General features: G+C 42.8%; 1 protein-coding gene across 4 annotated transcripts in view; it reads right to left on the reverse strand.

Moving 5' to 3' along the window:
• Positions 1-24,481, reverse strand: part of CDK18 (cyclin dependent kinase 18) — a 221,070-nt gene that overhangs the window by 40,205 nt on the left and 156,384 nt on the right. For all 4 annotated transcript variants that reach the window (XM_073666970.1, XM_073666972.1, XM_073666973.1 and 1 more), the window contains 3 exons: positions 6,668-6,796; positions 4,902-4,958; positions 1,188-1,302 (listed from right to left, as the gene is read on the reverse strand). In XM_073666970.1, coding sequence (XP_073523071.1) covers positions 1,188-1,302; positions 4,902-4,958; positions 6,668-6,796 — 301 coding nt within the window. The remainder of the gene's footprint in view (positions 1-1,187; positions 1,303-4,901; positions 4,959-6,667; positions 6,797-24,481) is intronic.

Raw genomic sequence — 24,481 nt, forward strand, 5'->3', positions numbered from 1 at the left:
CTGGTATCTCTAGCATTACATCAGAAACACAGGATGAACAGCATTGTGAGAGGGCTCTTCTTCCCTCAGCCCCCCTCACAATAAGATGCCACCCACACCATACAGTATGATAGCGCCATACACAGTATAATGGGCCACACAGTCATTCACACAGTATGATGGCCTCACAGTCCCCCACACAGTATGATGGCCCACACAGCCACCCACACAGTATGATGGGCCTAAAAGTCCCCCATTATGAGGCTCCATAGCCCCTCATGAGTTCTGACTAATAGAATAATAATAAAAAATACTATTCAACTAGCCAAATTTCCCTAATAGACTGTTCTGTCCTGTGCAGCATGTGAACTAAGTCTCCAAACAGTGGGGTCCATCTAGTGATGTCATTGTGCTTGCTGCAGTGAAACTCAGATGCACAGGCTGAATAGTGGAGCAGGGAGCTGATGGCTTCCTTTTCCACCTTTATATTCAATTGCATCAGCAATCTGAGGATGCAGATACCATTGAAATTGAGGCGTGGAGCGTACTCTGCATGGCGTGTGTTCTGGGTTTCCATGTTCTGTTCTTTTTATGCAGTTTTTGAAATCAAAACCAGAAATGCATCATAAATGAAAGTCATCTCTATAGAAAAAATTACATAAACAATATGAATGTGTGAACACAGTCTTAGTGGTATGCCACTGCTTCCAACAAATGAATGGATGAGGCAGGCCTTCCTACTGCACATGCTTACAGGAATCTAACCTATTACTACTCTAGGACAGATTTCTGCGGGTGTAACAAGACAGTGGCTATTTTAATTTTATATTGATTATGGTTCCTTATAGACAGAACGAGTATAATTTGCTAATTAGTCGTATTTAAGAAGTTATTGATAATTGCATTTCCTTAAGTTATTTATTCTTCTCTATTCCTGTAGAATCACTTGGTTTGCACGTGACAGCATCACATACCCTAAAAGAGATATTCTTTTATTTTCACTATATGTATAGTCAGGATACAGCATTTGCGGAAATGAGTATAAAAGTAGTAAAGTTTGTGCACACTCACTATATTTATGCTTAGAAAGCATTTCAAAGTAAACACCTTCAGGAAATAAAATGCATTTTATTTGTAAGTATTATATAGTAGTTAATAAATGAACCAGAATGACTTTCAGCCTGATCTAATCTGCCCTCCACTCATACCTTCTCTGATAGCCGTGCACGGGGCTCCTTCCTCATGCTCCAGTCTGATTTCTTTTAGGGCCACTAAATTCTCTGTAAGTTTGCTTCGCCCCTTGAACACAGTGGCATAAGTACCCTAGAGGGGAGTGAACAAGAGTGAGATGTTCAGGTGCTCATGAACAATTTTATATGAATACTATATGTTCTGTTACACAAACCATTTGAGAGACTGCAGAACTATAGCTACCGTGCAAAAGTATACGCCAATAATACAGTTCATGCATTGAGTACAAAATATTCAATCACAGACAGTCTATAAAAACGTCACAGATTACTTTCCTTGCATATTTGCAGTTCTGAGAATTTACAGAAGCATTCTCTATGTTCTTCAAAATATGTGGACATTTCTCCTAATTCTTGGTTTTAGGTGTTGCAAACAGGCACCATGTACATAGACAAACATGGTGGTAGCGGTATGGGTCGTACTGAAGAAATGAATGTGACACTGCCACTGCCTTATAAACACTTTTGGAATTATTTGGAATGCTAATTGTGAGCAAGACCTACTCTGGAAGACATATTTTGGCTGAATTACTGCAAATGGGGGTCCAGCTCCATATTTCCGCAATGATATTAAATAGTAACTAACTTCCAACATTTTTTTTGCTAATTCTATACAGCAGTGAAAGCTATTTAAATTTGATTAATCCTTTATTTAAGTGATTTAGATCAGTCCTGTAAAAAAAACTTGCATCTAAGTGGCCTACAAACCACTGCTTCCTTGTTAATCTACTTGTCTGGCTTTTCTGTACTCCGTTATGATGCACTGGGAGTACAGTGGAAGCGGTGCACCATAGGAGTGTTCTCACTCCCCCGCAAGGTTTTCAGTGCAGGTATGCTATTATCAGTTCTCAGGATCATTCTGTGTGTCCCCTATAAGCACTACCACATCATGTTCCTCATGCACTAATGCCACTTATTGTCAGTAACAATCCTATAAGTCAATCACTTATCCCCCCCCCCTTTCTCTGGTCAAAGGCCAGTCTCTTGCTTTGCAGTGATGAGGGAAGGTCCATTAAAGGGTTGATACGGATTTAAAGGAGTGTCACATACAATATGTAGCACTAGAGGCCTTGTTATCTTCCTCTGTGTGGAGGCTATTTCCCTGTTCTAATATAAGTTAATGCAACTCCATAGATATATAATTAAAGGATGGACAAACAGACCGCGAAATGTTACTTTAAATATAACTGCACTTTTAGAAGAGAGACATGTCAGAAATAGTGATGAGCAAGCGTGCTTGTTTAATCCTTTAACCGAGCATGCTCAGGTGCTTACCAAGTATCTTCGGCGTGCTTGTATATTATGTTCGAGTCCCTGCGTCTGCACGCTCGCTCATGACTAGTCAGAAGCTTTGATCAGTAAGGAAGCAGGAGCTGAGACCCCACAGATTAATGAAACAAATAAGCTGAGGCACTCAGTTGAGCACTGTTCTCCTATGAGAGGGTCTATGACTGTTAGAATCTATGTTGTTTTACTATCGGCCATCTTGTTGTGGTTTGCTGGCTTCTAGTCTTTTCCTCTGGTGCTGGGTTTCTTGGTCACGTGATCTCTGCACTCTTTATTACCCAGCACCTGGCCCCCTTTCCCTGCTGGACATCAGTGTTGTTTCGCTCGTGCTCTGGCTAAGTAGCCTGGTTTAGTTCTTCTTGCTTTTGACTATTGTTATCCTGGGACTTCTTGTTCCACCAGTTTTGTTTCCTTTAATTTTCATTTCTGCAACTAACTTTTCTGTTAGGAGGTCTCCTGCTTTTGCTCCCAGTCCTTAGATCTTTTAGGACCCCTTTCCCTTTCCTACAGGTCTTTGTTTGAGTTCAGTGCAGGAGTTTCGGTGGGGCTATTCATAAGGAATAGGGCACCCACCCCAGCATAGGGTAAAGCTGAGTCTCAGTGCAGGGACAGCTTTTCCCTCCTATTCCTTAGTTCTAAGTTGCAGAACATAACAATGACCCTAGTTCATAAAAACAATTAGATAAGAATTCTGGCATAAATCCCTTTCAAAAGTTGTAAAAGGTTTGTGCAATGCTGAGATGCATAAAAATGCTGCCACTTTTGGCATTTTCACGCCAGTTTCACTTCGCTTCACCAAAATGGGCAAAGCTGGGGCGGGATGCCACAGACAGTCTAATTCATGATGAGTTGTGGTGTTCCTTACGCCAGAAATTTTAAGATTTGTGGAGAGGTGCGCACCGCTTGTCAAATGCCTCTTAGAGAATCAGGAGGGTCTGACTCCAGCACACCTCCTCATCTAGACCAACGTCATTGACGTCGTTCTTGATGAATCTGTAGCACCCCGAGGGCTCGGTTGCTACAGAGGTATTGCATCTCATCCAGATGTGCGATATCTCACTCTCAGGTAAGAATGGAGTGTGGATCAGGACCCCGACACCTGCATGCATTACACCACATTTCCGGGGGGCAAGGCGACCGATATGCTCCAGGCAGAGCATGACAGTCCCTGTCCCTGGCTGGAGTGGGGGGAGGGAACACCGAGGAAGGGGGAACCCTGTAGTGCAGGAGCAGGGAGGAAGTAGTTCCTGGGTGCACCTAGAGGGAGGTATATAAGGTGGGCACTATCTTAGATCAGTGTTGAGTCTGAGGAGAAGTGACCGGGAGCAGAGGCTCTGCATGAGCTCTGCTCCAGAGGCGGGCCTAGTAACTGAGGCCCAAGCCTGGAGAGAAAGAGGAAGGAAGAGGAGCGGAGAAGGCTCCAGGAACTAGGAACGAAGGGACCCCAGGGGTGTGGACCGGCTGGTAGCCACCACACATCCGAATCTGCCTGCGTGGAGGGGTCAGGCCAAAGGGGGAGACCGGTCCCCGAATCTAGTGGAGGCGGGGAACTACCCTCAGCTAGAAACCGGAGGCTGTGACATTTTAAGTGGCGCAGCCCCTCACTACACCCGCTAGGAAGGCACCACATAGGATCAGGGAAACGGAGGCCAACGTTTACCCGCCAAGGCCCGAGGCAGCCGGACAGAAGCGTGGTCACTGGTGGGGTATGACAGGCCAGAGGAAGGACACACAAAAGGGGGTCCTGTGAAGCGCTCCAAAGTTATCTGGGAGTTGGCCGAGCCCCTTACCTGGTGAGCACAGTGCGACGCGGGACGTTATGACCAGCTGAAGTAACTTGGATAAAGAACTGCATTACAGAGACTCTGAGTCATTACTCCCGCGCACCATCACTCCCAACATCCCCACTTGCTGCCCTGAGGCTATACTCCGCCCGTGGGGAGTTATACTACACTCTGCTGCGCCACGACACCAGCCTCAGCGGCCTGCACTGCAGCGGCGGTTCACTCTGACCGCAATCCACGGGTGGCGTAGTCGGACATTCAGAACGAATAGACTATCCCCTCTGGTTTGACCGCCCTGGGCACGGACCGGGTCGCCGCCACGAAGACCACAACCCCCAGCATCTCACTGAGGCCCGGCTCCGGGTATTCCCCTACACACACGGCCCAGGGGGCGCGTCAAATCAAGGCCATAAAGTCCATTCTCTGTCTAGGAGACCAGCAGTGCTTGCCTGAGAGCTCCTTTTTAAGAGCTTGGTAGAAATACGAGCACCAGGACCCCACCAATCAAAACATCTTAAACGTTTCTATGACATGTAAAAAGTTTTCTAAAATTGCATTGACATTTTAACATAAAATATACAAAATAGGGATTTCTTCTCACCTCTCCTAGTTTATCCAACTTCACGTATGTTTCCAGTTTTCCAAATCCAATATCTGACTGTAAGCAACATTCAGATTAGTATACATTTTGGCTAATATCATGGAAATATACATTCTGCTGACCTTATCTACTTTACTGCAGCATTTTATCTGAGCTATATAAAAGAACTGTATATATAATATAATGATATTGGCTGGACAAATTAATGCTTTCTTTAATTCATTTATGAATGTATGAAATATATATATATATATATATATATATATATATATATATATATATATATATATATATTACATTTCCTTAAAGTTAAAGGTCAAAAAGGTTACATTACAGGCAGGTAAAAAAATATATAGGGTAATTTTTCAGCATGCTATGTTATGTCTCATTATCTTTAATAAGCAAACAGTTAATGGCAGAATGACATGTATATTGTGCTGCCTGACCAAGATAAGCAGCTTTCACACAAACAATATCAATTGGAAAAATTTAGACAGCTGACAGAGAACAGATGGAGATGTCTAGGTTATCTGTAAGGGCTGCTGGTATCACTCAGCTTCATCTCCACTCCCAGACTCTGTTGACTCCACTGTGAAGCATAGCCTTTCATGCTGTGAAAGAAGGTTAGAAGCCTCCACAGAAGATCACCTCAGGGAATAAATATACCATGATACAAATAACATTCTGAGCATTTAGGGAACGATCATTTGCAGTTTATTGCGCCAAATTCAAATTTGCGCCCTACATCTCCTCCCTCATTTCTATTTATCGGCCTACCCATTCTCTATGCTCCGCAAGCGACTTTCGACTAACTACAACTTCTCCCGAGCTGCACATATTCTTTGGAATGCTTTACCCCAAGAAATTAGGACGAACCACAGTTTTAGGCGCTCCCTAAAAACACATTTGTTTAGGGCGGCCTATCACGTTCCCTAATCAAAGTCTTTTTATATATTTATAGCCCATTCATTATTTCTCCAAACATTATTCTTCACCGAACTCCACCACACCCAAAAGCACTACAAATATTGGCTGGTAACTAGCTAATGCAACCTTTATCTATCCCTCATCCCCCCAAGATGGCTGGACCATCATTGTAAATAAGGCCCTGTACTTTGTGTCACCCCCACCTCATTGTAGACTGTAAGCTCCTACGAGCGGGGTCATTATTTTTGCTTTCATTATTGTATTATCTTTAGCTATGTTACTTATGACTGTTCAATATGAACCTCAGAATTGTAAAGCGCTGCAGAATATGTTGGCGCTATATAAATAATGATTATTATTATTACTATTCATTAAAATGGCACGTGCGGTTCAAGAATTTTGCAAAATGTTTTTTTTTTCTTTTACCATTTTTGTAACAAGAAGTTGCATCTTTTTCAAAATGTCATAATTGCTAAAAAAAAATCTACATTTGCGACAAATTTTGTGACATTTTGAAAACTCGCAAATGATGAATCACACGAAAACATCTGGAAACCCTTAACTACGCCCACAGTGGCAAAGTAAAAAAAAAATCTTAAAAAAGTGCACAAATAAAAAGATAAATTTGGCGCAAACAGAAAAAGGAGCAAAACACTAGAAAGTTGACAAAAAACAGCTGCAAATGCAATAATGAGTCAGGAACACTCAGTCTTTGTGAATTAGCAAAACAAGATGACTTCTTTAAAACCTACTACTATGAACTATATAAAGAAATAACTAAAATGAAATATATTGTATAGGTGTAAAATATAAAGTTCATCAATTTTGTTTATACTAACCAAGGATGCCCTTCTTGACATTCGACTTTCTTGCTTCGGAAAGTCTTCTGGACTATTTATTTGTAGTTTGTCCAAGAGTTCTGGTGGTAACCGGAGGTCCATGGGTAGAGAGAATGGTTTACCCATATGCTGTTCAGGAAATACAGAAATAAACAGAGTAAGGACAAGTACCGTAAGTACGAGAAAGATCATGATAACTTAAAGGGGTTTTTCCATGAACAAAAGTTAATTTTAATCAATGGCTGTGTCTGACCATGTATGGAATATGGTCTGATTATACCACTGCTCCTGGGCAGGGGAGGAAGACAATACAGACATTACAGCATGGGATCACAGTGGATTCTTTCTTTGGAGTAAAAGATTGTTTAAAAACAGGCAGGGAAAATTTTTACCTCACAAAAAGAATCAGCTGTGATCTCATGCTGTAATGTCTGTATACTCTTTTGCTCCAGGAGCTGTGGTATGATCAGACCATGTTCCGGCATGGTGAGACACAGCCATTACACAGTACACAGCAGGGGCACATTTATAAGATTATCTAAGCACAGGAACATTTTATTTAAACACATTCAATTGTGGAAGTTATTATTATTCCAAGATCTATTGATTAAAATCAACTCTCGTTTGTGGGAAGACCCCTTTAACTGATAAACTTTTTGAAGTGACACTAAATGGCAGATCTACACTGTGTGCACAATTATTAGGCAGGTGAGTATTTTGACCATAAAATCATTTGTATGCAGATTTCCCAACTCCCAGCTGTATAAACATGAATGCTTATTGGATGAAGCAGATCAGGTGATGTGTATTTGTGTAATGAAGGAGGGTGAGGCCTAAGGATATCAACACCCTTTATCAAGGTGTGCAGAATTATTAGGTAAAAAAAAGAGATTTAACTGACTCTAAAAAGTCAAAATTTTTTAAAAGTCTTACAGAGGGATGCAGTATTCTTGAAATTGTTAAGATTAAGAAATTGGGTCATAATCACAGAACCATCAAAAGTTTTGTTGTAAATAATCAGCAGGATAGCACAAATGTGTTGAGAAAAAAAGATACACATTAACTGCCAAAGATGTGAAAAGAATCAAACATGAAGCCACCAGGAAGCCATTATCCTCCAGCGCTGTCATATTCCAGAACTGCAACCTCCCTGGAGAGCCCAGAAGTACAAGGTGTTCAGTGCTCAGAGACATGGCCAAGATAAAGAAGGCTGAAACCTGGCCACTACTGAACAAGATACAGAGGGTGAAACGTCAATAATTATCTGAAAACAGATTTTTCAAGTGGACTGATGAAATGAGAGTGACTCTTGACGGACCAGATGGATGGGCCTATGGCTGGATCAGTAAAGGGCAGAAATATGCACTTCTACTCAGACGCCAGTAAAGTGGAGGTAGGAAACTGCCATAGGCTAGTATTATTAAATATGAGCTAGTTGGACCTTTTTGGGTTGAAGATGGACTCAAAATAAACACAAACCTACTGCCAGTTTTTAAAATACAGTTTTTTCAAGCAGTTGTACAGGAAAAAAGTCTGCATCTTTCAAGAAAACCATGATTTTTATGCTGGACAATGCTCCATGCAACAAAGTCTTGCCCTTCTTGGCTAGCCAGTAAATGCCTTAATAATGACGGAATAATGACATGGCCTCCTTCCTCACCTGACCTAAACCCTATTGAGAACTTGGGGGCCCTTCTCAAATGAGAGATTTAAGATGAGGGAAAACAGTACACCTCTCTGATCTGAGTGTGATCAACAGTTTTCATCTCCAGCAGTCAGTATGGGGGGGAGGCACAGTACAGCAGAGTTGGCAGTACTGCCTTTGCTTTGGCAATTCTAATATATATTTTAATCTGCCAATAAAACTTATGTGAATTTGAGAGAAGAGATACTAGAAGTCTCTGTATTGAGACTCAACTTCAGCAGCACTGCCTCTACCCTCACACTTCCTGACAAATATGAGAGCTGAAAGCTGTCGGTTAATCACCCTCAGGTCTGCTATGCACCTGCACTTGTCATCACTCTGCAGTGAGGAGAGCAGTTTGTCAATACATCTCACACTGAGCCTGTTCTAAGCTATTATGGGGGTGTGTTCTTCTTTCCCCAGTGTGTTACTACCTGCTTATGATTGGTCAGTGTCATACACATGGAAGAAGTACCCACCCACAGCGAAATCCCTCTCTCTGGTAATGAGCACTTGGGTTTGCCCATTAGGTGTCAAATACTTTGATCACTAATATCTTTGCATAGGAGAGGCAAAATAAAAAAACAACAAAAAAACAATATTTTATTCTGCCCTGCAATCACTATTACATTGTGTGTCCAGTTCAAAATGAACAATTTGGTCTTGTTTAAATAGTCACTATTTCCAAAAGACAGTCATGATGTAAAACACTGGGGTTCTCCACATGCTGTAATTCTACAGGGTTCAATAAATGTACCTGTCTGACTTTCTGAATCTTGCGGAACGGTGGATAGTGATGCCAAAAAGGGCATGCATGGCAATCATGACTGTCCAGCCAAGAGCACTATTGGCATCTGGAAAATTATAATTGCTCCAACTTGGTTTTGCTTGTGTGCCAGTTTTCAATTTTAATGCTTTTTATAGCCTGACCTGTTTTGACCAGCTTTTGAATGATACCAAATACCTGTTTTGCTCAATCTCTTTCCCAGTTTCCTGGATTATTTAACTACAATTCTAATTGCTCCATGGCACCACACACCATAGGATCACTTTCACTAGTAGGCGTAATCTATATGTATTCGTTCCAGTCATATGAAATTTCTTGCCACTCTTAAATTAGTCAATTCACCTTTAAGATGAATGTTAAAATGGCTGTTCCAGAAAAAAAATAAAGTCTTTGATCTCTAAATAACATTCAATATTCTTATCATTTGGATTTTTTTCTCCATTGCACTGCTGCTGATACCCACCGTATGCAGTTACTGATGACACAGCACTTGACCTTGGTAAAAAATTGTGGCCCAATGGTGTCACTGCTATAGTCCACAATGGCCACTGCTATCAATTGATGTGCTGTAAGTATGAGTAAACAGCCATTGATGGAGGTTGGCGAGCTGTAGCACTAACAAAAAATCTCAGCATGTAAACAGCTTAATAATACTAATTGTGATATTATCCTGACTCTGAAATCTGTATCTATAAACCCAGCCTAAGATACTGTATCGCTGTCAATTCCTCATAAGTATGCATGCTTGGACCAGCCAAAGGATAATATCCTGCCAGACACCTCTGGCAGATGCAGTTCTCTTAGGCTTTGTTCTGACACTTTTTTCCATTTTTGGATCAGTTTTGGGATAAAAATTGAAATAAAATATTGCTGTACAGGACCCAAGGACCCATGAAATGTCTTCAGCTGACAGTCACGGAAGTGCATACCTCCCAACTTTTAAAGACAGGGAGAGGGACATATATTGCGGTACAAATATAGAAATTTTGCACCTACTGACGCTCCTTATTGTTTTCAACCACTACAATATTCCTTTCATACCCCCATTAGAGTATGATGCCATTTAAAATGTCCTCCAAACACAGTATGATTCTCCCACTATGAATTCCATCATACAGTTTGCCCCCACAGTACTCCCACACGCACATTATGACCCCACAATGCTCCCAGCAAAGTATGATGCCCCCCACAGTTCCCCTAACACAGTATGTTTCAATAGTGCCTCCAACACAGTATCATGTCCGCACAGTGCCCCCAAACATGATGATGCCACCAAAGTATGATGTCCCCACAATGCCCCCCCAACACTGTGATGCCAGCAGTGCCCTCAACTCAGCATGATGTCGCTACAGTGCGCTCAACATAGAATGACGTCCCCGCAGAGCTTCTCAACACATTATGATGCCACCACACTGCTCCCAACACATGATGATGTCCCCACAGTGCCCCTCACACATTGCGATGCCGCCACAGTGAAATCAACACATTATGATGTCCCCACAGTGACCACCACGTATTATGATACTTCTACACTACCCCAACAGTTTGATGTCCCTACAGTGATCCCCAGCATAGTACAATGCCCCCCACAAACTTCCAACACAGTATGATGCTCCCTCAGTCATCCCACCTCCAGTATTATGTCGTCCCACATTGTTTGTTTAGAAGTATATGGTGTCATGGATCAGGAATAATTTAATATGACAATGTTAGTCAGATCTACATCAAGGCTATATCCATCCTCCAAAATATATGTCTCCCTCAAAGCTATATACGTCCTTCAAAATATATGCCTCAGCTCCGGAAAGGATTTTGTAATGATGGCACATGGCTAAATTGTTACACCATCAGCACATTTAAGCCACAAGGTAAAATGGAAGCTAATTAAATTTTTAAGTATTGACACATTAACAAGTGTGCTTACTTTATTTTGCATAAATATTATGATGACATGGTTACTCTGTGGCATTTTTTTTGCATCTATAACTGACACATTAATAAAATACAAAAGCTCTTGTATTTCTATGTACTTCTAGGTGTTACTATGGTAACATCATGGTATTATCCCTTACGATAAGGCACAGGAAATGCATCTGTCTTAGCACTTTATTATTAAAGTTGCTTTGTTTACTGGAAAAAACCTTGATTATCCTTGTAATGACATATACCTAGTTGGTAGGATTTTATTTCCACCACTTATACTATAATTATGAATATGGAAAAATGCAGAGCTCAGTTATTTGTGGAAACTAGATATGCTGCATTAGACTCTGTTCACATTTGTATTCTGAGTCCATTATAAGAACAGACATACTACAATAACTAAAATGCTGGACCCCCTGCATGATGGCCATTGACCATATTGAGTTCAGCCTAATTTCTATCATGGAGTCCTGCATATTTGGCCAGAAATAGGACACTAGAGAAGCCTCCAATGTAGATGTGAACAGCTTTAAAGGGGTTATATTCAGTATTGATGATGTATTCTTTACTCAGGTCTTCAGTTTTGGATTGGTGGGGGTTCGACACCAAGCACCCCCAATGATCAGTTGCTATTAGCTCCAGTGGCAACTGTAAACATTGAAAGGAGCTACACATCTTCCATTTTCTTGTATAAGAGCTGTCCTGCAGTACTTGGCAGCAGCAGCTACACATTAAGAGGAGCTGCACAGTGCAGCTCCGTTAATGTTTACTTATGGCCACCACTGGAGCTAATAAAAGCTGATTGGTGGGGATGCAACCCCACAGGCCTGATATTGATGACCTATGCAGAGGATAAGTTACGTTATCTATATCATATGACTTGACAGACCTTTAAATGCAATCAACTCATCATGAACTAGTGATAGTGCAGGGAACATACTTTCCATTTATAAACTTTTTTTTTTTCATGTATTCTTGAACAAAAACACACAATATTTTGCATTTGGAGCGTATAAAGAAAGTATAAAGAGTATGATATAGATTGATCTGCGTAATAAACAGGTCCACTATGACTGTCGCCATTGAAGGTTGGGTTTGCTATATGGCATATTCATCTTAAAATGTATACAGTACAGACCAAAAGTTTGGACACATCTCATTTAAATTTTTTTCTGTATTTTCATGACTATGAAAATTGAACATTCACACTGAAGGCATCAAAACTATGAATTAACACATGTGGAATTATATACTTAACAAAAAAGTGTGAAACAACTGAAAATATGTCTTATATTCTAGGTTCTTCAAAGTAGCCACCTTTTGCTTTGTTGACTGCTTTGCACACTCTTGGCATTCTCTTGATGAGCTTCAAGAGGTAGTCACCGGAAATGGTCTTCCCACAGTCTTGAAGGAGTTCCCAGACATGCTTAGCACTTGTTGGCCCATTTGCCTTCACTCTGCGGTCCAGCTCACCCCAAACCATCTCAATTGGGTTCAGGTCTGGTGACTGTGGAGGCCAGGTCATCTGGCGTAGCACCCCATCACTCTCCTGCTTGGTCAAATAGCCCTTACACAACCTGGAGGTGTGTTTGGGGTCATTGTCCTGTTGAAAAATAAATGATGGTCCAACTAAACGCAAACCGGATGGAATAGCATGCCGCTGCAAGATGCTGTGGTAGCCATGCTGGTTCATTATGCCTTCAATTTTGAATAAATCCCCAACAGTGTCACCAGCAAAGCACCCCCACACCATCACACCTCCTCCTCCATGCTTCATGGTGGGAACCAGACATGTAGAGTCCATCCGTTCACCTTTTCAGCGTCGCACAAAGACACGGTGGTTGGCACCAAAGATCTCAAATTTGGACTCATCAGACCAAAGCACAGATTTCCACTGGTCTAATGTCCATTCCTTGTGTTCTTTAGCCCAAACAAGTCTCTTCTGCTTGTTGCCTGTCCTTAGCAGTGGTTTCCTAGCAGCTATTTTATCATGAAGGCCTGCTGCACAATGTCTCCTCTTAACAGTTGTTGTAGAGATGTGTCTGCTGCTAGAACTCTGTGTGGCATTGACCTGGTCTCTAATCTGAGCTGCTGTTAACCTGCGATTTCTGAGGCTGGTGACTCGGATAAACTTATCCTCAGAAGCAGAGGTGGCTCTTGGTCTTCCTTTCCTGGGGAGGTCCTCATGTGAGCCAGTTTCTTTGTAGCGCTTGATGGTTTTTGCAACTGCACTTGGGGACACTTTCAAAGTTTTCCCAATTTTTCGGACTGACTGACCTTCATTTCTTAAAGTAACGATGGCCACTCATTTTTCTTTACTTGGCTGCTTTTTTCTTGCCATAATACAAATTATAACAGTCTATTCAGTAGGACTATCAGCTGTGTATCCACCTGACTTCTGCACAACACAACTGATGGTCCCAAGCCCATTTATAAGGCAAGAAATCCCACTTATTAAACCTGACAGGGCACACCTGTGAAGTGAAAACCATTTCTGGTGACTACCTCTTGAAGCTCATCAAGAGAATGCCAAGAGTGTGCAAAGCAGTCATCAAAGCAAAAGGTGGCTACTTTGAAGAACCTAGAATATAAGACATATTTTCAGTTGTTTCACACTTTTTTGTTAAATATATAATTCCACATGTGTTAATTCATAGTTTTGATGCCTTCAGTGTGAATGTACAATTTTCATAGTCATGAAAATACAGAAAAATCTTTAAATGAGAAGGTGTGTCCAAACTTTTGGTCTGTACTGTAGATTAGATAGATAGAAACATGTCATTCACACATATAATAAGTACAGTGATAGTGTTGATTACTGTACTTGTCATTTAGTGTTAAAATAAAGGATTTATTAAAAAAAAAATTGGCGTGGGGTTCCCCGTAATTTTAGTCTCTAGCAGAAGTTAAGCAGACGGCTGGGGCAGATGTTTGAAGCCTGGGAAGGGGGTAATACCCGCGGAGCTTCCCAGGCTACTAATATCAGCCACCAGCTGAATACCTAGCCTCTTCTAGCTATTAAAATGGGGAACCCCAAAAAAATGACGTGGAGTCCCCCCTATTTTAATAGCTAGCAAAGGCTAGGCAGACAGCTGGGGGCTGATATTAATAGCCCAGGAAGGGTGGCATGAATATTGGCCCCCTCCCAGGCTAGAAACACCAGCCGTCAGTTACCCCAGAAATGGCGCATCCATAGGATGCGCCAATTCTGGCACTTAGCCTCGCTCTTCCCACTGCCCTGTAGCGGTGGCACTGGGGTAATAGGGCTGGGGTTGATGTCAGTTTATAATGCCAGCTGACATCAAGCCCAGGTTAGTAATGGAGAGGCGTCTATAAGACACCCCCATTACTAACCCCATAGTCAAAGTTAAAAAAAAACACAAACAGCCAGAATAAAGTCCTTTAATTGAAATAAACACACAATTCTTTAATGCTCTAAATTAAACCATACTTACTGTCACGCCCATTCCAGCTGAAGCCAACGATCTCCTGCAATAAAAGTAAAATAATAAACCAATCTCATCCTTACCTTTCCATGGTTCCCAGGACAGCTCCAGCTCTGCTACATTCACATGACAGGCTGGATCGCAGCCAAAAGCTGCGAACCAGCTTGCCATGCCGCAGACACTGAGAAGCGCAGGCATGCTTGCGCTCGTCAGTGTCTGGCTGTGACGGCATAAAGATGAGCCGAGGTCATGTCCAATGAACTCAGCTCACCTCATGCACGTCACTGACAGCGTGGGAAAATTCTCTTGCGCTCAGAGCTTCAGCAGGAGAATTCTTCCACGCTGGGATGGCATTGAGATGACAGGCAGGATCACAGCTGAGCGCTGCCATCCAGCTTTTCATCCTTCAGAGACACTGCAGAGCGCAAACATGCCTGCGCTTCTCAGTGTCTGCGGCATGGCAAGCTGGATGGCAGCTTTAGGCTGCGATCCAGCCTGTCATGTGAATGTAGCAGAGCTGGAGCCGTCCTGGGAACCATGGAAAGGAAAGGATGAGGTTGGTTTATTATTTTACTTTTATTGCAGAAGACATTGGCTTCAGCTGGAATGGGCGTGATGGTAAGTATGGTTTAATTTAGAACATTAAAAAATTGTGTGTTTATTTCAATTAAAGGACTTTATTCTGGGTGTTGTGTTTTTTTAAATACTTTACTAGAAATTCATGGCGGTCATGTCTAATATTGGCATGACCCCATGAATTTCGGGCTTAGGGCCAGCTGATAATGCCAGGCTGGCCATAACCCCTTTATTACCTAGTGAGCCACCGCACCAGGGCCCTGGATGAGTTGGTTACAGCGCCAGAAGATGGCGCTTCTATGAACGCGCCATTTTCTGGGGTGGCTGCGGACTGCAATTTTTCCCGCGGGGGGGGCAGAAAGCTTGGGCCTCCCTGCTCTGCGGATTCCAGCCCCCAGCTGCCTAGTTGTACCTGGCTGTACCCAAAAATAGGGCAAAGCCCCATGTATTTTTTTTTCAATCATTTCATGAAATTCATGAAATAATTTAAAAAAAAAGGGCTTCCCTATATTGTTGTGTCCGACCAGGTACAAATAGTCAGCTAATGTTGGGGGCAGCCCGTTCCTGCCTGCTGTACCTGGCTGGACACAAAAATAGGGCGAAGCCCCACGTCAATTTTTTTTAAACTATTTCATGAATTTTTTTAAGAAATCCTTTAACACTAAATGACAAGTACAGTAACCAACGCTGTCACTGTACTTCTTATATATGTGACTGACATGTTTCTATTTATCTAATCTATGTGTGATGCTCTATTCTTTCTGTTCTAAATTGTCGGGTACCAGTGTATGTCGCTGCTGAATTGCCGGCTTTTTATATTTCACCGTGAGCACTGTTCCCATCGATTTGGGCAACCACTGTAATGCCACAACCACCATGGCTGTGGCATTACAGTGAGTGGCAGACAATCCCTGCATGATGTGAAAAAATCCAATTATGCTTTTGGTACACGAACAGTTATCGAACATAACCTCAAACAGCCGAATTTTTTGCAAATCGTTCGCGTTCGTCGAACACCGCCCAAAACAGCTCGAATTTGAGATTGGCGAACAGTTCTAGTCAAACACCGCTCATCTCTAGTCCCAACCCCATTTATAAGGCAAGAAATCCCACTTATTAAACCGGACAGGGCACACCTGTGAAGTGAAAACCATTTCCGGTGACTACCTCTTGAAGCTCATCAAGAGAATGCCAAGAGTGTGCAAAGCAGTCATCAAAGCAAAAGGTGGCTACTTTGAAGAACCTAGAATATAAGACATATTTTCAGTTGTTTCACACTTTTTTGTTAAGTATATAATTCCACATGTGTTAATTCATAGTTTTGATGCCTTCAGTGTGAATGTACAATTTTCATAGTCATGAAAATACAGAAAAATCTTTAAATGAGAAGGTGTGTCTAAACTTTTGGTCTGTACTGTACATACAGAGTGTGCCAGGAGACAGTTTGATACATAACTGACATTCAATGCATCTGTATACATCTCAAAGACATCCATAGAAAATGCCACTTATTCAGTGGTGGTCTTCCAAACAAGATGCATTGTTCATAGAGGTCAAAGGAGTTTTAATGAATTATTTTTCCAGACCAACAAAATAGCTTCTAGTCTGCGCTATGAAGATAAAAATGAATGTACTGTAAAATAATTCACATCAGACCACCATATACAAAGCATGTCACAAACAAGAACAGCGCATTCATGTTTAGCATAATATACAATTAAAGGGATATATTAAGAAACATCAAAAAATGATACAAATGAAAAAGCCCTGTGCTCAACTGCAAGAAAAAGAATGAGATGACATCTATTAAAATCAATGTCATCCAATATTTTAAAGGAATCCCCTGTGGTCCTGCAGTGTCAAGAGCTGTAGCTAATTAAAAGCAACTCTTGTGTGTTCAAAGAAAAAAAAAGAGCGCGAAGCTGAAGGCAGAAAAGAGATTATTGTGATTGCTGATACCCAGTGTTGTATCTGTGCACTGCATGCAATCACACTATTGCCTATATATAACCAAGGGCCCTCCGCCACATAGGAGACGGCATTGTTATACTGTATACAGTAGGTGCAGAGTCATCTCGTGTTAATAATTGTGATCAGAATCATACCAGACAGAACTATCTACTCCTGCGTATACACACCATTGAGAAACAAGGGACTCTTTTTTTACAGATGGCAAGGCTACTGGATATTCCCAAACTTCCCACCTCTTCCCATACCTAAAATATTACACTAATAATAACGAGAGATGGTGAGAATCGTTTTGCAGAACCTGGTCCATTAGCCACATTAGTCACCTATGGCTTCTGGGAGCCCTAAGAACCGCCTAGTACATGCTAGTAGGTACCAGGCGTTTTCAGGGCTTTCGTCCAGTGGCCACAGATTAATGGCATAACTGACGGACGGGGTCTTGCGAATCTATTTACACTAATTTTACTAATAACACATGTTATTATCATACATGACAAAGTTCTCACATATACTTAGTAATATATGGTAATTTAAAAAGGTCAGTAAAGTAATCCCATACTGGCCTAAGGCTGAGTTCACATCAACTTCAATATTGGTGCAACTTAAATATTTACAAGAACCACAACACAAAGATGTATCCATCATACAACACCCAAGGGGTGGCCTGGTGTCATCATTTTGATGCCAAGACTAGCAATGTATGCCGTGTTGTTCTTGCTGTTGGGAAGAAATTAAAAGCAGTAGCATGTTCATTCCTTGGGTGGCTTCTGCTTCAATGCTGCTCGCTATTTAAACATTACATCACAAAAACAAGATGCCAGTGCCAAAGGTCGTCGCAAAAACAACAGAAAGAACATCAACGAAGATTTTTCAGGAAAAACACCGGTGGCATCTTCCCTAAGCGTCTTCATCTTGGAAAATGAGGTGAGTATGCCGGTGTCTTATGAGGTGTACACGTACCCTCTAGCTATTTTTAATCAGCACTGGATCCTACCTGACCTTTACATTTTTTAGGGTTTTGACCTGGGAGAGACATATCTGGTAGAAAAGGTTAGTGTCACGACTCTGTAGGGCACCCTGTCCATAAAGCTAGGGGTGCCCTACCTGTCCCTGTTCCCGGATTACTTCTAATGGTGAAGATGCCAGGGCCACGTACATTGTTGAGCTCCTGAATCCGCCCTCAGTCTGTTCCCTCCCCTCACCCAGGGAAGAGGAGAGTAGTAGTGTAAGGCAATACACCAACCAGACTAACAAGGTAATACGAACAGGGATAAAGGAAAATACCAATCATACAAATATGCACACACAAACAGAGGGAAACACCGGGGAGTGAAGGATGGGAAAAACCAAAGTAGGAGAAGGAGTGGATTTGTACACAACCAAAACCAAGCAACAGTCTTAGATAAATCCACCAAACGCCTCCTCAAACAACACTCCACCAACTCCTGAATCATGCAGCAAGGAAACTAACTCTGGCAATGCCTGCTTGCCAGAGTCCAGTATATATAGGAGAGGGGAGTGTCCAACAGTGGACAGCTGAGAGCCTTAAGGCAGGTAAGCTTCCAAGAGCTCTCAACTGAGCAGATTAACCCCTGAACTGCTATAAGAAACCTTCACCGTTTAATATGAAGGTGAAGTGCTTCTAGTCAGTGCAGGAGTAGGAGAAATCAAACAGCGCGGTCTTCTGGCTTCTCTCTGTCGGCGACAGTTAGGGTTGCACCAGAGAAAGGTACGCCTTATCACAGCTGGTGGGCTTTCGTGAATTAGCCAATTTAAGTACCTTCATTTTATAAGTATATTCTATATATCAGCAATGCCATTTACATTTCATATATGCAATGTTTGCACACATATTAGCACATACAGAGTGCAGCTTTATTCTTTGGTTTGTATATTACCCAGTCAAATCATCTTGCATCGGTCACATCTGCATAATTCTGTTATGAGCTGCTGGTCAGGTTTTTTGTTTCTTTGCAAATAAAGGGCTGGTCTGGGTAAAATAAAACTTTGCCCAGTGGATGGGGTTTGTAAAAAACAAACTCCATTATATTCACCCACCGGCACCCACCTGGATCCAGTATTGGCCACTCCTTGGTAGATGCAGGGACAGGATGCAGTGATATCACCGCTCCACCAGCTGTCAGACTGCTGCAACCTTAGATAGACTGCAGCAGTCAGGTGACTTGAGTAGCACATCATCGGATGTTTTATAATGACGTGCTGCTCAAAGTCAACTAACCGCTAAGGCCAATCACAGGCCGCAGGGGTGGAATGTGACATCACCACTTCCAGTCTATACACAGACAACGGAGCGGCCTTCACTGGATCTTGGTGGGTGACGGTAGGTAAGGATGACTGGCTTTGTTGTTTTTTACATATCCCATTACCTGGGCAAAGTTTTATGTTGCCTGGACAACCCCTTTAAGCTTCTCCTTGATGCAGTCGTGCAGTGGAAAAAGGGGGACTACTTGGGACCCTCATCTGTCTTTTACCTTGTATATTGTAGGATTTCACAGACACGGCCCTCTTTCCTACTGAACCAGTCTTGAATGTGGGCCTAACTGCGTTTATATTATCCAGTCAATAGGTGCCAGATGAGGACCAAAATTCTGCCTTGGCATTTCCAAACACACAACCCAACTAGTCATTTGGTTACTGATTGGTAACTTCTGTAATTGTGCAATTGTTTAGTCAGATTACGCAATCTCACAATAGAATCTGATCTGGTGTCCTGACACTAGAAGCTGCCGTTGTGGTTTATGAGCCCCCAAAGAGCATGTGGGGATCCCACGGCTCGAAAGATTGGCCTGACTTTTCTGCATGGGAGTCAGTAAGTTATTGAGGTGTAGCACTTTTTTCCCACAATTTCTAAAAGATTATATTTACATTTTGTTTTGGAGGGGAAAGATATTAAATATTTTTTTTGTGATAGATTTTCCTATATTAAACATGTGGCTGCGCTTGCATGACACCACATCTCTAAAAGTATATGACAACTGCATTGGGAAGATATTAGCAGTGAGGGCGGACATATTGGTGAAACCTGTGTAGCTGCATAGGAGCCCAAGAGGTAAGGGGGCCCATTTCAACGTCCAAAACTCATTCAATTGTGCATTATGTTGAGCTAATAGACTGCAAAGGACTCATATATTGTTCTTGCATAGGGGCCATCTTCTGTCTGTGTCCCCTAATGATTGGCAAACCACGGTCTGTGCACCCCTTTTCTCCTGATAGGTGAGGATCCCAAAGATGGCAGCAGGTACTGAATTTCTACAGCTCTCTGGGGAACTATTAAACCCAGCATGCCTGTTATTTGTTTGCCAATGTACTTTTTTTAACCTAGTTGTTACTAAACTCACCTGTTAAATTCACTGTGGTTCTAACTCCGATACTATTTTTTTTTAAATCAGATAAATTTTTATTCATTTAAAGATAGGATAATAAAATACATCTTCAGTACAATAATTTCACATTTTCTTATTATCAAAAAGAACCCCTCACCCTCCCTCCCTCCCCTTTTACGGACGACAATAAACCCTTATCATTATATAACATATGTTTCAACGTCTTATAATTAGTGTTGAGCATTCCGATACTGAAATATCGGGTATCGGCCGATATTCACTGTATCGGAATTCCGATACTTAATTCCGATACTTTTATAATATCGAATACCGGAATCGGAAGTTCCCATAATGCCTGCGCTCTGCAGTGTCTGTGAAGGATGACAAGCTGGATGGCAGCGCTCAGCTGCGATCCAGCTTGTCATCAGAATGCCATCCCAGCGTGGGAGAATTCTCCTGATTGTTTAAAAGCCGGCGGGCGGTAAAAAGCCGCCGGCTTTTAAACAATCACACAGCCCCATACTGCTTCCCCGCAGCCTCCCACCCCGATCCTCCGCTCCCCTCGCCACCTCCAATCCCAATCGTAAATTAGGACCGGGCGGGGAGCGCAGCACCAAGGAGCGAAGGACCCGGGCGGGGAAGCCGGCAGTGAAAAGACTTCACCGCCGGCTTTCCCGTTCTGTGCTGCGCTTTCCCGCCGGTTATTTCAAATGAACAGCTGAGGTATCAGGTGATGCCGATCAGCTGTTCATTTGAAGTAGCCGCGGTGCCCTCAGAGGGTTCATGTGAGTTCATGCTTGACTGCATGAACTCACATGAACTTTCCCACGGCCGCACAGGTCAGCCTCACCTCCCAGACCCGTCATGATTAGTGTGTGCGGGGTGTGTGTGTGCGGGGTGTGTGTGTGTGCGGGGTGTGTGTGCGGGGTGTGTGTGTGCGGGGTGTGTGTGTGTGCGGGGTGTGTGTGCGTGCAGGCAGACATAGGCCGATGTGACACTACTACTCCCATCGGCCTATGTCTGTCCCCCGTCCACTCGTGCCAGCAGGATCAGCTCGATGGGAGCAGTAGTTCCCATCAGCCTGATCCTGCTATATAAATTGCCCTACTGTGTCCCCAATAAATGTTAGATACATGTCATTGGTGGCCAGTGGTTACCTAAAAGAAATTAGTTTATACATTACCTGTCCCCGCCGATCGTCACCTAAAATAAAGTAAAAAATAAAAAACTACACCTATACTCACCTAGACACCTAATTCCCCGAAGCCATCGATCTCCTGTAATAAAATATAAAATAATAAACCACAACCTTATCCTTACCCCTCCGTAGCAGTCCACGAGTGTCCCACGAAGATCTCCAGTTCAGAGCAGCCACATAGAATGTGACCGCTCTGAACCGCTGCCGCCGCTAGAATGACGGGGCCGTAAGGGTTCACCAGAGTTAAGGCAGCGCTGCTCCGGTTAGCTGCTTTACGGCACTGCTGTATCGTGAGAAATTCCCACGGTACAGCACTGCCGTAAAGGAGGTCTCCGGAGCTGCGCTGCCTGAATGCACTCCGGTAACCTCAGTCAGTGGCTCCCGCTGCCGGGAGCGGACGTGTTCCCGGCAGCGTGAGCTTACAGCAGCCATGCACAGCTGTCACCATCTCCAGATGTGACAGCTGTGCATGGGAGATCAGCGCAGGAACGTGGACAGGTAACTATTTTTTTTTAGTAAACTAAGAATTAAATAAAATGGTGTTTTATTTCAAATAAATTATTTTTTTCTGGGTGTAGTGTGTTTTTTCTTTTTAACACTTTGTAGGTTAGTAATGGGGGTGTCTTATAGACACCCATCATTACTAACCTGGGCTTCATGGCAGCTGGCGCTGACATGAACCCCACCACTATTACCCCCTGCCACCGCACCAGGGCAGCGTGGAAGAGCGAGGCTAAGTGCCAGAATTGGCGCATCCTATGGATGCGCCATTTCTGGGGCGGCTGACGGCTGGTGTTTCTAGCCTGGGAGGGGGCCAATATTCATGGCACCCTTCCTGAGCTATTAATATCAGCCCCCAGCTGTCTGCCTAGCCTTTGCTAGCTATTAAAATAGGGGGGACCCCACGTCATTTTTTTTGGGGGGGTCCCCCATTTTAATAGCTAGTAAAGGCTAGGTATTCAGCTGGGGGCTGATATTAGTAGCCTGGGAAGCTCCGTGGGTTTTACCCCCTTCCCAGGCTTCAAACATCTGCCCCAGCCGTCTGCTTAACCTCCGCTAGAGACTAAAATTATGGGGGATCCCACGCCATTTTTTTTTAAAATAAATCCTTTATTTTAACACTAAATGACATTTGAGGACTTAATAAAGATGCAGTCCCTAAATTATTATTTATTTTTTAATAAATTTTTCCCAAAACTTTTGACGTGGGCTTCGCCATATTTTTGTATGCCAGCCAGGTACAGCATCCAGCTTCTATGAACGCGCCATTTTCCGGGGCGGCCGCGGACTGCAATTTTCAGCGGGGGGCAGAAAGCTTGGGCCTCCCTGCGCTGCAGATTCCATCCCCCAGCTGCCTAGTTGTACCTGGCTGGACACAAAAATAGGGAGAAGCCCCACGTTTTTTTTTTTTTAATTATTTCATGAAATTCATGGAATAATTAAGAAAAAAAGGGCTTCCCTATATTGTTGTGTCTGGCCAGGTACAAATAGGCAGCTGGTGGTTGGGGGCAGCCCGTTCCTGCCTGCTGTACCTGGCTGGACACAAATATAGTGTGAAGCCCCACGTCAATTTTTTTTTAATTATTTCAGGAAATTCATGAAATAATTAAAAAAAAATTATGTGGGGCTTCGCCCTATATTTGTGTCCAGTCAGGTACAGCAGGCAGGAACGGGCTGCCCCCAACCACCAGCTGCCTATTTGTACCTGGCCGGACACAACAATATAGGGAAGCCCTTTTTTTCTTAATTATTCCATGAATTTCATGAAATAATTAAAAAAAAATTGACGTGGGGCTTCGCACTATATTTGTGTCCAGCCAGGTACAGCAGGCAGGAACGGGCTGCCCCCAACCACCAGCTGCCTATTTGTACCTGGTTGGACACAACAATATAGGGAAGCCCTTTTTTTCTTAATTATTTCATGAATTTCATGAAATAATTAAAAAAAAAAAATACGTGAAGCTTCTCCCTATTTTTGTGTCCAGCCAGGTACAACTAGGCAGCTGGGGGATGGAATCTGCAGCGCAGGGAGGCCCAAGCTTTCTCCCCCCCCCCCCCCGCTGAAAATTGCAGTCCGCAGCCACCCCGGAAAATGGCGCGTTCATAGAAGCTGGATGCTGTACCTGGCTGGCATACAAAAATATGGCGAAGCCCACGTCAAAAGTTTTGGGAAAAATTAATTAAAAAATAAATAATAATTTAGGGACTGCATCTTTATTAACTCCTCAAATGTCATTTAGTGTTAAAATAAAGGATTTATTTTAAAAAAAATTGACGTGGGGCTTCGCCCTATATTTGTGTCCAGCCAGGTACAGCAGGCAGGAATGGGCTGCCCCCAACCACCAGCTGCCTATTTGTACCTGGTTGGACACAACAATATAGGGAAGCCCTTTTTTTCTTAATTATTCCATGAATTTCATGAAATAATTAAAAAAAAAAATGCTTGGGGCTTCGCCCTATTTTTGTGTCCAGCCAGATACAACTATGCAGCTGGGGGCTGGAATCCGCAGCGCAGGGAGACCCAAGCTTTCTGGGCCACCCCCGCTGCAAATTGCAGTCCGCAGCCGCCCCAGAAAATGGCGCGTTCATTGAAGCGCCATCTTCTGGCGCTGTACCCAACTCATCCAGGGCCCTGGTGCGGTGGCTCACTGGGTAATAAAGGGGTTAAGGCCAGCTTGGTATTATCAGCTGGCCCTAAGCCCAAAATTCATGGGGTCGCGCCAATATTAGACATGACCACCATGAATTTCTAGTAAAGTATTTAAAAAAACACAACACCCAGAAAAAAGTCCTTTAATTGAAATAAACACACAATTCTTTATTGTTCTAAATTAAACCATACTTACCATCACGCCCATTCCAGCTGAAGCCAACGATCTCCTGCAATA

Source organism: Phyllobates terribilis, unplaced genomic scaffold (genome assembly GCF_046119375.1).
Source record: "Phyllobates terribilis strain yellow unplaced genomic scaffold, ASM4611937v1 Scaffold_2__4_contigs__length_985480577, whole genome shotgun sequence".
Taxonomy (NCBI): domain Eukaryota; kingdom Metazoa; phylum Chordata; class Amphibia; order Anura; family Dendrobatidae; genus Phyllobates; species Phyllobates terribilis.